At 35.5% G+C, this 15,516-nt stretch overlaps 1 protein-coding gene across 1 annotated transcript in view; it reads right to left on the bottom strand.

The window, feature by feature from the left end:
• Positions 1-15,516, bottom strand: part of LOC132783763 (nitric oxide synthase) — a 37,942-nt gene that overhangs the window by 9,231 nt on the left and 13,195 nt on the right. The window contains 10 exon segments of the mRNA XM_060789122.1: positions 1,398-1,465; positions 1,605-1,709; positions 2,495-2,639; positions 5,799-6,008; positions 6,866-7,047; positions 8,922-9,096; positions 9,189-9,328; positions 10,485-10,626; positions 11,444-11,535; positions 15,353-15,515. Coding sequence (XP_060645105.1) covers positions 1,398-1,465; positions 1,605-1,709; positions 2,495-2,639; positions 5,799-6,008; positions 6,866-7,047; positions 8,922-9,096; positions 9,189-9,328; positions 10,485-10,626; positions 11,444-11,535; positions 15,353-15,515 — 1,422 coding nt within the window.

Here is a 15,516-nt window from a genome sequence, read left to right as displayed (position 1 = left end):
TGCTTGTGTCTGTGTGCGTGAATGTACTAAGTTGTCAAAGCTGTCAAGCGGAAATCCCCTTTACAACATAAAAAACGAGAAATGCCAAACGTTTTATGTCGTTGACTTGCTGATACCACGCTTTTCAACATTCAATATTATTTTAACTAAATAAAAAAATAAACATTATATAAATGATTTGATTAAAGACATGTCAATCATTTTCCATTTACAAATGAAGTTTCTTTCAAGTAAAAAATAGGTAACATTCTATTTTGACTTCAGAGTATTGCATAAAAATAGATAAATAATCAATTGTTTAAATTTCAATTTAATACACATCTTTTAATTATTTATTAAAGATTTACTTTCTTACATTTTCTTTAACCTATTCATAATTTTAGTATTTCACTCCATCACTCTAAAACATTCTCTGTATTCTGTAGCTAAAACACTTTAATTCGAATCCAAATAATCGAACTACAAGCTTGCAATGCAATTGCCAAACTCAAATCTCAAAATATCCTGCAGCAATTGCATTTTTTTGTATCTCCAGGCAGATACGAGATATAAAGAGGATTTGCTTCGAGTATCCTCAGCAGCTTTTATTTAACTTGTTCAGAGAGAGAGAGAGATAGAGAGAGCAGCAGTAAAGTACTCATAGCAGAGCCTTTTTAACGTTGTATTTTTTTTGTATAGAGTATTACTCATACCATATGTAGGACAAACGCACTCACATAGACATGAACACACACACACAGACTTGCCGGAAATATCGAAATAACAAAATTATTGTTATTGTTTGGGGCCAGGCGTGGTGGGTAAAAGGAAATTGCGCGGATTTGGCTGTGTTCCCTAGCGCCACACATTTTGCCCTTTGTCTTTCTCTTTCTCTCATTGTATCTCTCTCTCGTTCTCTTGTCATGTATGTGTGTCAGTAATAAGTACAATAACAGCAGCCAATTAGAAGTAAAAGAATACGATATGTGACCCAAAATGAGTTTTAAGCCTGCTCAAAAAAATGTAATTAGTCAAATATTTTGGAGTAAAATATTTTATCAAAGAAGAAAAGACGGATTTAAAGTTCAAGTGGGCTGGCTAAAGTTTGAGAAAGGCAAGCGTAATTTTTTAAATTGCAAATTGTTTGCCAGATAATAAAAGGCTAATGTCTTACAAATTATGCAATTCTTGCTTAAAAAGCAATTTAGTTGCGACCTTTCGGGGCAACCCTCATTTATTAAACTCGCCAAGCGAGGGGGGCGCGTAGATTGTTGCCAATATTGAAAAGCCGGCAGCCAAATTGATTTATATGAAATTTATGCAGAGCCGCACAGTAAGCGGAAAAGTGGCCAACAACAAAAACAACAAAGCAAAGAATAAAAATGAAAGGAAGCGAGCATGAAAATTTATTGACTCACCTGGAATCCTGGAGACCGTGTTCGCCCGACTCCTGCACTCGCATCGCATACAAGTCCTGTGAGAAGAGCTGCGAAAGAGCAAAGTTGGCATTCGTTGTCATTAGGGGACAGCACTCATACATTAATTAGTTGGTCAGTTAGTCATTTAGTTAGCCATTTAGTTAGTTTCGGCAGTTAGTTATCCGATGATCAATAGCCAATTCTTACCTCTCCATTTTCCGGCGGATCTCCGTTGCCAAAGGTCGAGGCAACCACAATTAGCAACGCCTCGTGCTCAATGGAGGATATATCATAGTCCGACATGCAATATATCTAAATGAGCAAAACAATTTAGTGGCACTGGCAGAAGCCAACACTTTTGTGGTCATTAGTGTCTTGACCTGGTCGAAACACACGCACAACACAATTTTGTGCGCTGTGTAGTTTGTCACAGGTGTTTGCCGCTTATCTAGTTTTCGATGGCAATGTGCAGATGCTTTTTATGCCAACATCCGCACCTACACACACACACACACGCACACGCTAACATAAATATATATACGACACCATCCTTAACTGGACAGTAAGCTGCCAAACATTTTTAGGGCACATTTCGGGCTTATGCTAATTTGTGTAATGTGACATTTACGTTGGGTCGCAGGTTGCAGTTAATTTTAGGACCTGGGCCAAAGCGTTTTATAATGTCAAATTAAGCTTGTTTCCGTTCAGCATGACGTATACTTAATATTCGCACATGCTTGTTCTATTTTTTGCCTATGATTTGGGCTTAAATATTATGATTGAAAGTGTCTAATGCTTTTTGCTTCATTTGTTTCGACATTTTGTGATTTTTCTAATTTTTAATCAGAATTAACTAAGGATTAAGTAAGTTTAGTAAGAATTTATTTACAATGTTATAACATTAATATTTTAAATTTCGCTTTCTTTAAATTGCTATTTATATGTATTTAAATGTTTATCTATTCAATTTTATTTTATTTTTCTAACAGACTTTAAATATTTACCAATTTCTCTATTTAAAATTATTAATTTTTAAAATTATCTATATAAAGTTGCCTGCCTTTCAATCTTGTAATTATTATGAAAAGTGCACTCACCTGCGCATTGAAAGCATGTCCCAGTAGTTCGCATAATTGCTTCGCATATTGCTCCGATTTGCCCGTTTCTGTTGCATATAGCACTGTTGCTTTGATGCGTTTCGATAGAGCGCGTCCAAATAATTTCGATGTAAATTTCACAGCCCTTCAGAAGAGTCAAGTCAGAACACAAAGTCAGAGTATTGGTTATTAGGGGAATATGATACATGCTTTCTATGCATATTCATGTAGCTTAGTTAAAGTTGCGCCATAAAAGAAAGAGAGAGAAACCCTTTTCAGCAGAGTCAGCATCGTCAAAGACATCATAACACTAGACAAGGCTTTATAACGGTTCCATAATATAGAGCACACAGACTTTCAAACTCAAGGAACCGGTTGATTGACATGCCATATAATTGGAAAATAGTCTGCAAGTATAGCACAAATTGCTTAAAAGACGTAAGGAAACACACACACACACAACAAACTTAGGAGCTGCCAATAATCAAATGGCTGCAACACTTTTATTGCATATACATAGCAGCAGGCGCTGTGCGAGTCTGTTTTCCAACTCGTTGTTCTTAAAGCGCAAACACATTAAATTTTAATGTGCATAGTGCAAAAATAACAACAGAACAGAACAGAAGGTCCTTCGCATGTCTTATAACAGAATTTACAGTTTAGTATCCTTCCTGCTCTCATATGTGAGGGTTTTTATGCCATTGTTGTTCAGCTGCTGTTCTTGACGTTCCCTCAACTACTCGTGTATAGAGCAAGTAAACGAAAATGAACGAGAGATGAAGATGGAGAGACGTAAAAGCGGAGGATGAGGCTGCTTATAGGCAGTTTAACTGTAATTCAATATGGCGTCAGGAGCTCACATTTCGTTGCATACTTTTGTGCGCAGTATAATTTGATTTTCATAAAGTTGTCGATGTCAGCGCTGATTTAATTCCATTTCATCATCATCATCATCATCATCAACAGAGACGTCGAGCTCAGCTCTCTTGCTAAAAACAATTAAACTTAATTATGGTGCTGAAGCTTAATAAATACACACACACACACGAATGTATGTATATGATGTATAATGCATTTGCGATTCATTTAAGCATTGATAAAAACTTTTCACCCCTTCCATAAAAACGTCGGAAGTTCTCGTTTTAATATAAAGTGTGCGAGCGTTCGCATAAATAACGATTTCAACATGTTAATTGACAACTTTTTAATGAATTTCATTTTTGCCATTTTGCCAGCCGAGTCTCGCTCGTTCAGTTCACATATATAAAACATATTGCACACATATACATACATTTTATTTGTGCGTGTGAATCAACGCAGTTGCTGGGACTTGTTGAGCCAGAGCAGACAAGCGCTCAGCTTACTTCTAGATACCTGCACAATTTGCAATAAATTAAAATTAATTAACTTATGGCAATTTGCGAAGCATACAAGTGCGCAAACAACTTCATTAATCTGTAACGATTTAAAGTGCCCTCATTAAATAATTAATATATTTTATGCGTCGATACCCTAACAGGAGCATCCTGATTATGGGTTTTGATTCAGTATGACATTTAAGCAAGTTTCTTTTAAATAAAATGTTTTATATGTAAACTTAGATATATTTAAAAAAAAGTAGGAAAAATTAATCATATTTATTTGCCAAAAAGTATAAATGTACATAAACTCAAAATCTTTTAAATAACAAAAAACTTTGTTTCCATATTTGATCCCTTAATAATAAATAGATTCAATCGAAAGTGGCTGGGAATATAACTAAGTATTTGAATTGCATTTTAGACACTGGAGCTATCCGAGATGTCTTGCAATTTTGGAATTTTGTATTGCTTGTGTTGGATTCTTAGATTTTATATCATACCGATGTGTATGGCCGAGATATATCCTATTCTCAATAAAGGAGATTCGTGTTTTGTCCATATCTTGAACATATATTTAGGCACATAACTTATGGATATCGCAAGGATACACCTTTTTGTCATCCGCGAAAATAGTTCTATCGATCTACATTTGGGTCATTTAGAATATACCATAATTTATTTTCATTTAATTCATGGGCTTAACCCCTGATTATTAACTAAAGATTCAGCTTTAATAATTTAGGAATTTCAGAAAAATCGAATTTCCCGTTTTCTATGCGATGAGCTTGTAAAAAAAATGTGGCCAAAATAAATAAGGCCCAATCGAAAGGTATTTGAATTAATTAGGGTTTTATGTTATACTGTTAACTAATACATTTTATATTTCAGCCAAGACAGTGTGATTGAAATCTACATAGTAAGAGACCGTTTTAAATTTTAAATTTGAAATGTCCTAAGATTTGATTTGAAATTTGAGAATTACTGTTTTGCCCACACAAATTTGACTTCAGTCCATACCTAAGGGTATTTAAAATTCGACATTCCATAATTGAAGTTAGCTTTCATCAGAATCAGTTTTGTTTTTACAATTAATTAAGCAACAGTCTGCAGCTCCATGTTTATGTTTTTCGTAGTGTGTTATTAATGCAATTCATTTTGGCATTTAAAGCTGGACAAATGTGTTTAATTATTCACCTTTTTAATGCGGTAAATTGGCTCGTTTTGTTCAGCAATTCCAGCTAAAGGTGAAACAGGTGTATATTTGATAATTATTTTCTTAAAGCTCAAACTGTTTTTGCTTGAAGAGTGATTCAGTGCATAGCTCGGCATGAATCATCAGTTCAAAGAGAGTGTAATTAACAAGCCCAGCCACAGCATGACGCATTTGGTTCCCATCTGGATGCCAAGATAAGCATCACGAGGGTAATAAATGTATATTAGACATCATCTCAAAGGTGTTGGCACAAAGCAGCAGCTAATAAACTTCAGTTGCCAAGCATTAGCATAACAATTTCAACAGCTTCTTTCAACTAGAAATCACCATACACACACATGGCAGGTAGATAAAGTTAACAATACAAACCTGATGTGCAATGCATCAAATTTAACCAGCAAGTTGATGGCCGCTGACAGCGAAGCAGCAGAGAGCAAGGAGAGAGAGAGAGCAGGAAGATAGCTGCCAACGGCAGCAGCAGCAATAAACCACAATCCATGTAATCTACTTAAAGGCTAATCCTTGCTGATGCTGTGTCGTGTGACACGCCACACACAAGCACACACACAAGCACACATACACAGCCACACAACCGCACACACAACTAAATGGCAGGCGAAGGATATGATGAGGCAAAAAAGGTCGCTGAGCTTAACAGCCAAAAGGTAATGACAAACATTTACCGTCAAGCACAATCGCAACTCGCATTGAGCACTCATCGTGTACTTACCGAGCGATTTGTTTAAAATTGAATTTTCGTCTTGGCTTTTTGCCTTTGCTCTCGCCACGTCCCTTCTTCCAGACGTGCGTGCGCCAAGCGGGGTCCTGATATTCAAACGAGGGCTTCAAATAGTACAGCGCCATCTCCTGATGAAACACCGGCGTTATTGAGCCCGATAGTGGTGGCACAATCCAAATCCAGTCTGCCGGGCAGCCATTCCTGTAAGGGAGACAATGACAGAGATAGTATTAGATAGAAATGGCAAAGGATGCTAGTAATTGTTATGGTCGCTGCCTTGCTTTTGCTTATTGCCTGTAATTGACATAATGCCAAAGAGGAGCTGAAGCCAGAGCAGTTACAGCTAATGGTTGATTCTCTGCTCCCACGTTCTCCTCTTTCTTTGCTTAATTGAGCTACAGATACGCAGCGTTTATCTATGTGGATACTGCTTTAGAAAATGCAAATTGCGAGTAATTGAAATATCGCCACGTATTTTTAGACAACCCGAAGAGCTTACAGCGAAAGCGTATTTCTGGCATTTGACTTAACTGGTTTACACAATGTATATATTTAGTCGTCCAGTTTAAATGAAATGTATAAAAATAAACCTTGTAAGCAAATAAAGTTCCACAATTGTGTGAGCTGCAGTTTTGGACAGATTTATAGAGCCAATCAATTCAACTTTTAACAGTGTAATCCATAATTAAAATGGCTTAACACATGTATTTGCGCTTGTCAGGCCAATAAAAAACAAAACAATCCAAATAAAATATGAATATGTATGTGAAAAATGATAAAAACAACTTTGACTGAGCCAAAACTCATACAAAGTTCTGACATATTGCGCGCCATTTATGTGTCTCGCGTGCACTTTACATAAAATGTTGGCGACAACAAATTGAAAACAATAAATTTACTTTTTCACACCTGCGAAGAGTTGCACAGTCGACGCGTCGCCGCTTAAACAGGAAGTCAAATAAAACACGTTAAGCCATAAACTTGCGGCTCCGATATGCCACATCAGGGAGGCAGGAAGGCGCACATTGCGCATACGTAACGTGCACCAAGTAACTTACCGTAGCTTTGACTCGTTTTCGAAATGCTTCATAAAACTCTCACTGGCCGTGTGATGATCCACAATGGTCACATTGCGGCTTTGATACGAATGCAGCACCGCAATATTCATTTCCACCACAGCCTTGTCCTTCCACAACGAGGTCGGAGTTCGCGTATCCAAATTCATTTTCAGCGCCACCGTCTGTAAGCATGTAGTAAACACTAACACATTAGTAATATGCTTCAATTTAATTGCACAAGTGTTTTCGGGTTTCGAATCCCCTTTTGGCTGCTCTTCGGTCTCGCTAATTGCTGCGACGTTATTAATTTTCGATTACAATTTTTGGTTTTTGTGGCCGAACATTGATAATTGCTTTGCTTTTGCTGTTGCTCTTGCTTTTGCGTTGCCTACGTCACGCCTGTGGGCAACAAGTGGCTCCCAAATGGTTTGTTTATGAGCCCATTGCGGTCTGCTGAGCATCGCCCTCACTCACATCAACTATTGATTTTGCTGCCGGCCATGTTACAGTGGCTTCAAATTATGCGCAAAATTTAAACCGAAAGTTTTCAAAAATTTAAGCTCTTGCTAGAATCAAATGATCTGATAAGAAGTGAAGTAAATAAAATAACTTCAGCTTAAATGATATCATATTTTTCTTTCCATTTTAAAATGTACCAATTTGCTTGAAGTAGAAAATAAAGAAATTAAATTAAAGTTGTTGCAAATGAATTTTATTCGTAGAAAAAAAAAACAAAATTAATTGTATTAGATAAAATAGTGTTATAAATAAAATGAAGCATTAGATATAAGAGGTAATGCAAAGACAATCATTTGAAACGTTATTCCATTATAAAATATGCAAATGTTACAGTATAAATTAGACACAATATTTCAAAATTACGGAACATAAAATTGTATTGTATTAAATACAATATTCTAATGAAGCATAAGGACTGAATAAAATGTTTGTAGTATAATATATAAAAAATATTTAAAAATTAGTTCACAAACTATATAAATTAGCTTGCATATTAAAGTTTTCAACTGGAATTCAAGTACATGTAAATTTATGTTTCACATATTTTCACTCTATCATAAACTAAATAAATGACATCATTTATTTGTTCATTTCTGCAAAAACTGATGCAATTTTTCTGTAATGAAATCTTACAAAAACATAACTATATTATGCTGTCTGTAAACGTCAATAAATGTCAACGAAATGTTGTACAACAAATATGAGTAAATGAATATTTAAAATATTTCCAAAAATTTTACATTGAGTCCATAATGAAATTATGCCAATGTGCGTGACCAGCTGACAGTGTAAGTTTGTCTATATATGTATACGAGTACAACACAGTACAGTGGGTAAGAGGAAAGGCTGCATTAGTTCAACAACAAATTGAATAATTTTTGATGAGTGTGTGTGTGTGTGTGTGCAAGTGTACTAATGGCAAGTTCGTGTTCAAAACTAATTAAAAGAGCAAATTGAAAGTGCAAATTCATTAAAAATTGATGCACTTCAAATACTCGTAATCGAAATTCAGAAATCGAAACTCTGCAATCAAAGGAGCTGCAGACAGCTTGTTCCATGAATTTAATTGATGAGTTTTCATATACGTTCACGTATGTAAATTTAAATGTTGCACCTTGCCATGGACAGACTCATGAATTTGATTTACTTTAATGCGCTTGGGTTGCTTTTAAACGCTCTTCCTCTTCTCATGATGCTGGCGGCTCGAGTGTCTCGACAAGCACACACTGCGAAATATTTGCGAGAAAAGCGTTTTATGCCGGCAAAGTAAACGTGATAAAAAATACACAGCAGCGATGCGACAAGAGACGCGCACATAATGCGTTCATGTAATGAAATAAATGCCGGAAAGCTGCAGCCTGCGCGGCACCGACAAAGACATCAAGGACATTAAATAAGGACAATGCTGGTACTATCAATAACGCAATTACAATATGCACACACACAAACGCACAAACGCACGTCCACAGTTTTTAGCCTTCCTGTGATTTTGCTCGCTTCAAGCGGAAATTTTAACACTTTAATGGCGGCAACTTACCTCTAGCATATTGCGACGATTTGTGTCGCATAAATTCCGGCAGCCAATCTCCGTTGACATGTACCAACCGCTAAATGTGGTCGCCGTAAACTGAATGCCGCCCACATCGAAGAGCATGCTCGACACGGCGGGCAACGCGTACCAACGCAAACCCAAATCACTAAACCACTCGAATCTGCAACGAATTTGGGGGAGGAGAAAGTATTTTGGTTGTTTGGTTAGACGACACCCACACACACACGCTCCTGGTGCTGCTTTTGCACTCACTTGGGATGACTTAGCGGCACCTCGAGTATCAACTCTGGCGGGTAATCAAAGTAGTCGGGATCATGACCATTGGCCGAGACAACCAGGGGCAAAATGTCCCATTCGCTGCCCTTGCCCTTCCACCCCAGCTTAGTGCAGACCTGCGAATAAAATCAAGATTAAAAGTCAACAACAAATATCAGAATATCGAACACAGTATAAAAAGTGACATGTTCACATATGTATAGCATACTTCCAGGCGACTTTTGCATACGCACAAAACTCAGCACATTCTGTTTATTTATCGACAGCTTTGTTATTTGTTTGTGTGTGTTTCTCTGCCATTCTCACACATTTTTTTGAACGTATTTAAAATGCGATTTATTACATGGCATTTACTACAACTCCGACAACTTTTTGTCCCAGCCCAAGAGCATTTATGCCTTGTAATTTGTTCTTTTATCTGTGTATGTGGGTTGTCCAAGGGATAATTCAACTTGTTGGTTTAACAACAACTCAAAATATGTGTGTGTGTGTGTGTGTGTGTGTATGTGTGCGTTGTCGGCTCACAAGCAATTGATGCGTGTAAATATTGTGATGCCAATATATAAATTGATAGGTGGATTACAAGCCATAAATAAACGCCCGCAATAAAATATAAAAGAGTTGTACAAAATGACTGTCGATATTGCTTCAAGTCGAATCGATTCCATTCAATGGGAGCAACAACAGCTGTTGGGCACTTTGATTGCTAGGCAACCACTCACAAGTGGCCTATTGAGCGAAATGTGAAATGTGAGTATTTTATTAGACCATTTAAACACACACCTCGCTTAACTCGTTCAACAATACGGATGTCTTTAATTTCCTGCTGAATTGTTTGAACTCTTAAAGCTTTTCTTAAATAACTTCCACAATTTTTATCTGATCGCAGCTAAATTTTCAGGATTTATGGAGACTATACAAATTTAAAACTGACCTATATATATATAGAATTCACAAACACTATAGTTATTATAGTATGTAACAAAATTCTTTAGCTTTACAATTACGCTTACTATTCGACTTTTTTTCGATTTGCCGGGCGCAGGTGGGTGTGGTAAAATTTTAAAACAAGTGCTGTTATAGCTTCATCTTTTAAAATTCTGAGATCTAGGTATTCACACGGACGGATAGACAGGCAGATGGACTGACGGACATGGCTATATCCTCTCAGCTGTTGACGCTGATCAAGAAAATATTTAACTTCTATCTGTTACATACATTTCCTGAATGCACAAAGTTATATATCCTGCTACTAAATGTTATTAAAGTTACCTCTGTGAACTCCACGTTCATGGGATCACCGATGATTTTGCCATCCGTTTGCTTATAGCCAGCGTAAGAGATAAGCTGATTATTCCAGATGCGATAATCATGCTTGGCATCTGTGCGCTGTGGAAATATTGTGATGGCAGATCTGTGAATAAAACAATGAAACTATTAAACATATTCCATGCACACCACAGAAGCCAAACAAAAGCTTAGACAAAGTTCACAAGCTCAGCATATAATCGGCTACACCAATGTTGGCCAAGTCAAAAGTCAAAAAAGCAATAGACAGACAGTCTATGGCTATGGGCTAAACATAATACCAAATATTTGCTAGACCACTTTTCAACAGCGTTCGACTCATTGCCAATTAGTCGAGGCCAAAAACATTCGCCTCATCGATTTGAGTAGATTACCAAGTTTTTGTGGATGGGCGGATGTTAGTGCGAATTGCAAATGTTTTCCAAAAATTTCTAATTGCCATAAACAGCATATTTGAGCGGCAGCAAAATTATGCGAGGCTTAACAGTTTGATGTGCTAAATAGGTAGGTCTCAATGTGAGATCACAAATTTGTGCACGCTAATTAGAATAAGCTGGCAATTATGTGCACTGCATGTTCATTTTTGTGAAATTAGTCGAAAATTGCAAAAATAAAACTATTAAATATTAAATAATATTAACAGCATTAATTAAGTATTTAAAATTTATTGTAGTAAAACAAAAACTAGATATGCAGAAACAAATTTGCTTTCAATTAGTTTGTTTGTCTTTTTCAAATGATTTCCCCTCCAGCTCTCAGTTTTTCAATTAAAACGAGACTTTATTGCTGCGAATTTTTGTGAATTTTTATGGCACAACAACTTGCACTTTGAGCGCAATTGAGGTAAAAAAACATTTTTATTTCTCACTTTTGTGGCTGTGGCAATTTTTGATTTTAATAAAATTTAAGAGCTCCTCACTTACCTCAGATTGCCTTTATTGGTTGCATACTTGATGTGATTACAAATTGCTTCAAACATGCCACTGGTTGTGGTCACATAACGACAATCAAACACCTAGAAAATAGAATTAATAAATAATGCATCAAGAGTAAGTCTCTAAGTTGGCTTTGGCAGCAATCTATCGACTTTTTGGCTATTAGCCTTTCAGCTGGACACTCTGATGGTCTCACAAGTGGCACTTCAATTAAAGTGGCAACTGCAGATGCAGCAGCCAACTTGAACCGTGCAACACCCAGTTCGAAAGTTCAAATTAACTAAAATATTCATGGCACTTATAACATCAACAACAGCGCAAAAACAAGCGGGGGCTTCGGACAACTCAAAAGAAGACTGCTAAATACCCTAAGGTATCGATTTAAGTAGTATGTGAATAATATCAAAAAATATATACATATGTATATTTTGTATTAAACTAGAGAAATAATAAAAATAAACTGGTCTTACAATTAATACATTGATGTGTACGTACTTAAAAAATAAAATATATCTCTTCATTTGATTTTTATTGAATTAAATTATTTGTACTCAGAATAACGATCTTAATTTACAAAATTATTTCTACACTTTTTCTCTGACAGTATTTCCCAATTTAACTACAGAGTATCTAAATAGATGGATCGCTTTAGAGAACAGCCAAACAATTGGACTACATGAATTTTAAGTGCCACCAAAACTTTGCAGCGGCACACAAAAAAGTTAAAATAGGAAAATGGAAAACACTCGTTAGGAATATAGGAAAAACAGTAAAACTCTAAATGAAATCAGTAGAGTTTTGATCTGTTCTCTTCTGTTCTGTTGAATTCTGCTCCATGCTGTTTATGTTTTTGTTTGTGACTCGGTTTTTGCAGGCAGCACATGGGGCGTATGATAAATGTGAATGTGAAGTAATTCGCATTGTTACGAGTGCTCGAGATTGTTGTTTTTGTGCGCTCTCAGAGTGTACATAGAAACCCTTTTTCAATTATAACACTTGAATGCACTTTCTAGATTCCGAGCTTATCCAGTTTTACCTCTCGATTAACAATTGTTTTGGGCATTTTCACACCTGCACACCTGCTGCTGTTGTTACTGCTTCTGTGGTTTATCAATGAAAAGGTGCGAGTACTTACGCTTTGGCTTTATGCTATTTCTCTGCTGAGCTGTGAGTTGTGCCCACTCGAGTCTTTTCCCCAAATCCCTAAACACTTTGCTATTTCACAATTCATTTTTTTTTTTTTTGTACTCCTATCTTCTCTCTCCACTTTTTGTAACTGCTGCTTTTTGGTCAGTTTCATTTGATTTTCTGCTGTGTTTGGTTTTTGTTTGGCTATGCGTATGGTTGGTTTTTCGTAATTAAGTTGGAATCCTTTTTTCGAGTGGGGCCTGAATGACCCATGTGAAACCCATAAGCCATTCATTTATGCATGATGCGTGCATTTAATTTACAGCAAACTTTTGTTTTTCAAGTGTTATTGGATAACTTTTTCGAAAAGTCATGGCGTAAAATGAAATTATCATAGCACAAAACTGTACAACCAAACATGTTTATGCAGCATCATTTTTAAAGCCAAACAAGGAAGAACTACGAGGGCTGGACAATTATTTATTAAAGTCAACTCAAAGATACATATTGCTAAAAGGATCTATTTGAAAATCATCAAAAGAGTTTTGAGACAGAGTTTTCGTTAGAGTTTCTGTTTGTGCGTTATTTCAATGGAGGAATTAAAATAATTTAAAAATATATATATAGACAAAAATGAATACAAAAAAATAACAAGTTCAAATACCCGCAACCTATTCTCAATAAAAGCAAAACAGCGCCGTATTACTCTTACTATAAACCAAATTACTATTCCGAAAAAAATATTAAAACATTCCAAAGCCTATATTTGGTATATATATTATAACTTATAGTATATTTTCAATGTAAAAAATATACCAGATTGTCAACCAAAGCAACTTCGTACGACTTAAAAAAATTGTCGGTAGTTAATAAATATTATAAATATCTTTAGTTTAGTAAATAAAAAAAATACTATTCAAAAGAAATTTACAATAAACTTCTTCATAATATGTCATCAACAAAAAGAAACTCCTCTTTTCACTTAGTTCAATATAAACTTGCACTAATCTAAAGGCATCATTCATTATTCACTTCACAAAAAGACAAATTGATTGACAGCCTTTTAAGGTTTTCGCTTTCATCAGTTCAGCGGCTCTTTCAAATGCAATTCCATTGTTTTGGCCTGAGAACAACTCAGACACCCCTCGCTTTGCTTAGATTTTGCACATATCTCTGGACATACGTGTGTGAAAGGCTGAGAGTCGAGGAGCATTAAATATGTATGCATATATACACACGAGTGTAGTAAATACATTTTTGACGCTAAGTGAATTTTCAAGGTGACTTCAGTGACTGAGAATTGGATGCTCGTGTCTGTTTCAAGATTGTCACTCACACAAACACACACACACACACACACACAGACGAATACACATGAAAATCATTGAAGCGTGGATGCAAATTTGTTCACACATTGCTAGGCACACAAACTCACACATCGTCATTTTGTAATGCCAACTACTGATCATTATAATACACACACAGGCTCACATTTAAATGTAGTATGTATGAATAAATCTCTGTGTGGCAGACACCAAAATTTTGTAAATTAAAATTTACGATGATTTGCATTTCAAATACGCTCAGTTCACTGCTCGCTTTTTGTCTCTCTATCCTCATTCTCTTTCTCGACTCGCTTTGTGCCTTTTTTATCGCCTTTCGAGTGCGCATTTTGCATTTGTCATTTTGTTGAAACACGCATAAATCTTGGATAATACGAACAGGACACATCCAAAGCGAGCGAGATAGATATAGTGTGAGAGAACGAGACAGCAGACAACACTACTTAGATTGCTCTGACAGACAGCCTCTGTGATTTGCTTAGCTGACAAATTGGACTGACTATTTTGCATATGTTTTGAAAATGCTGGAAAATTACACACATTTGGCTAATGTGAGTTGATGAATTGATAGACTGATTGCAGCTAAATGCTAATGACTGTATGAATGGCTAATACATTACCGAAAATTATAGCTTCTAAAAAAGGGATATATTGTGATTTGAATTTTTATATGTACATATATATTTAAAGATGACAAATAATTTAGTAAATTTAAAATAAGATTATACCAATAAAAGGTTTGAAAAATCTTACAGTTAAAACAATTTATAACTTATCAATTAAAATTAAAATTTACAATACAACATTTATAAGTTAAGAACTAAAATGCTAAACATTTTAAAATGTATATATTTGAAATAAATATTTTATTCAGAATAAGAGTTTGTTAGCATTTAATATATAAAAACAATCTACAACATTTTCTATGTTATTGATTTTTTTGAGAAAAGCCTGCTATTAAAATTTAAAATGCTAATAATATTTTCAACATGTTGCATATAAATTTTGTTTCCTTAACGCTGAGCCAGCTTCTATTTATTGCTGCAACTTAAGCTTAAATTTACAATGTTAAAGAGGTGAGTAATAAGTTCTGTATTATAATTTTACGAGCAATTTTTCTTAAAAAGTTGCTTTACATTTGTTGAGCTATTTAAATAATTTAATTCTATAATTTGAGCTTGAACTTGAACAGTGATAAATAATATTCAATATTTAGTGCTCATAATTCTAAAATGTAAAAAATAAAATTTCAGTTTAGCATAATTTATTGCTCCAACTTAAGCTTCCATTTAAAATGTTAATATATGCCATATTTTCTGTATAATTTTGAAATTTGCGAAAACAATTCACCTGCCAACCAACTAAAGTCCATAGATTGCGGCTAAAAAATCTCCAGCAATTTATCTTGCAAAGCGAAAAAACTCACCTGCAGCTTCGACCATTGGATGCGACCAATGCAGCGAGAAGAATTACGCCAAGCTAATTTGGCGCCATAAATTAGCTCCGTTTCGGTTAGCTGATAATGTCCCGTTGTCTCGATGCTCTGTCGCACCTGTTTCCAGCGTGTTTCGTGTGCTGCCGACGATGAGC

Source organism: Drosophila nasuta, chromosome 2L (assembly GCF_023558535.2).
Source record: "Drosophila nasuta strain 15112-1781.00 chromosome 2L, ASM2355853v1, whole genome shotgun sequence".
NCBI classification, from domain to species: Eukaryota; Metazoa; Arthropoda; class Insecta; order Diptera; family Drosophilidae; genus Drosophila; species Drosophila nasuta.
The sequence above is the reverse complement of the archived record's forward strand: the minus strand, read 5'-3'. Positions and strand labels throughout refer to the sequence as shown.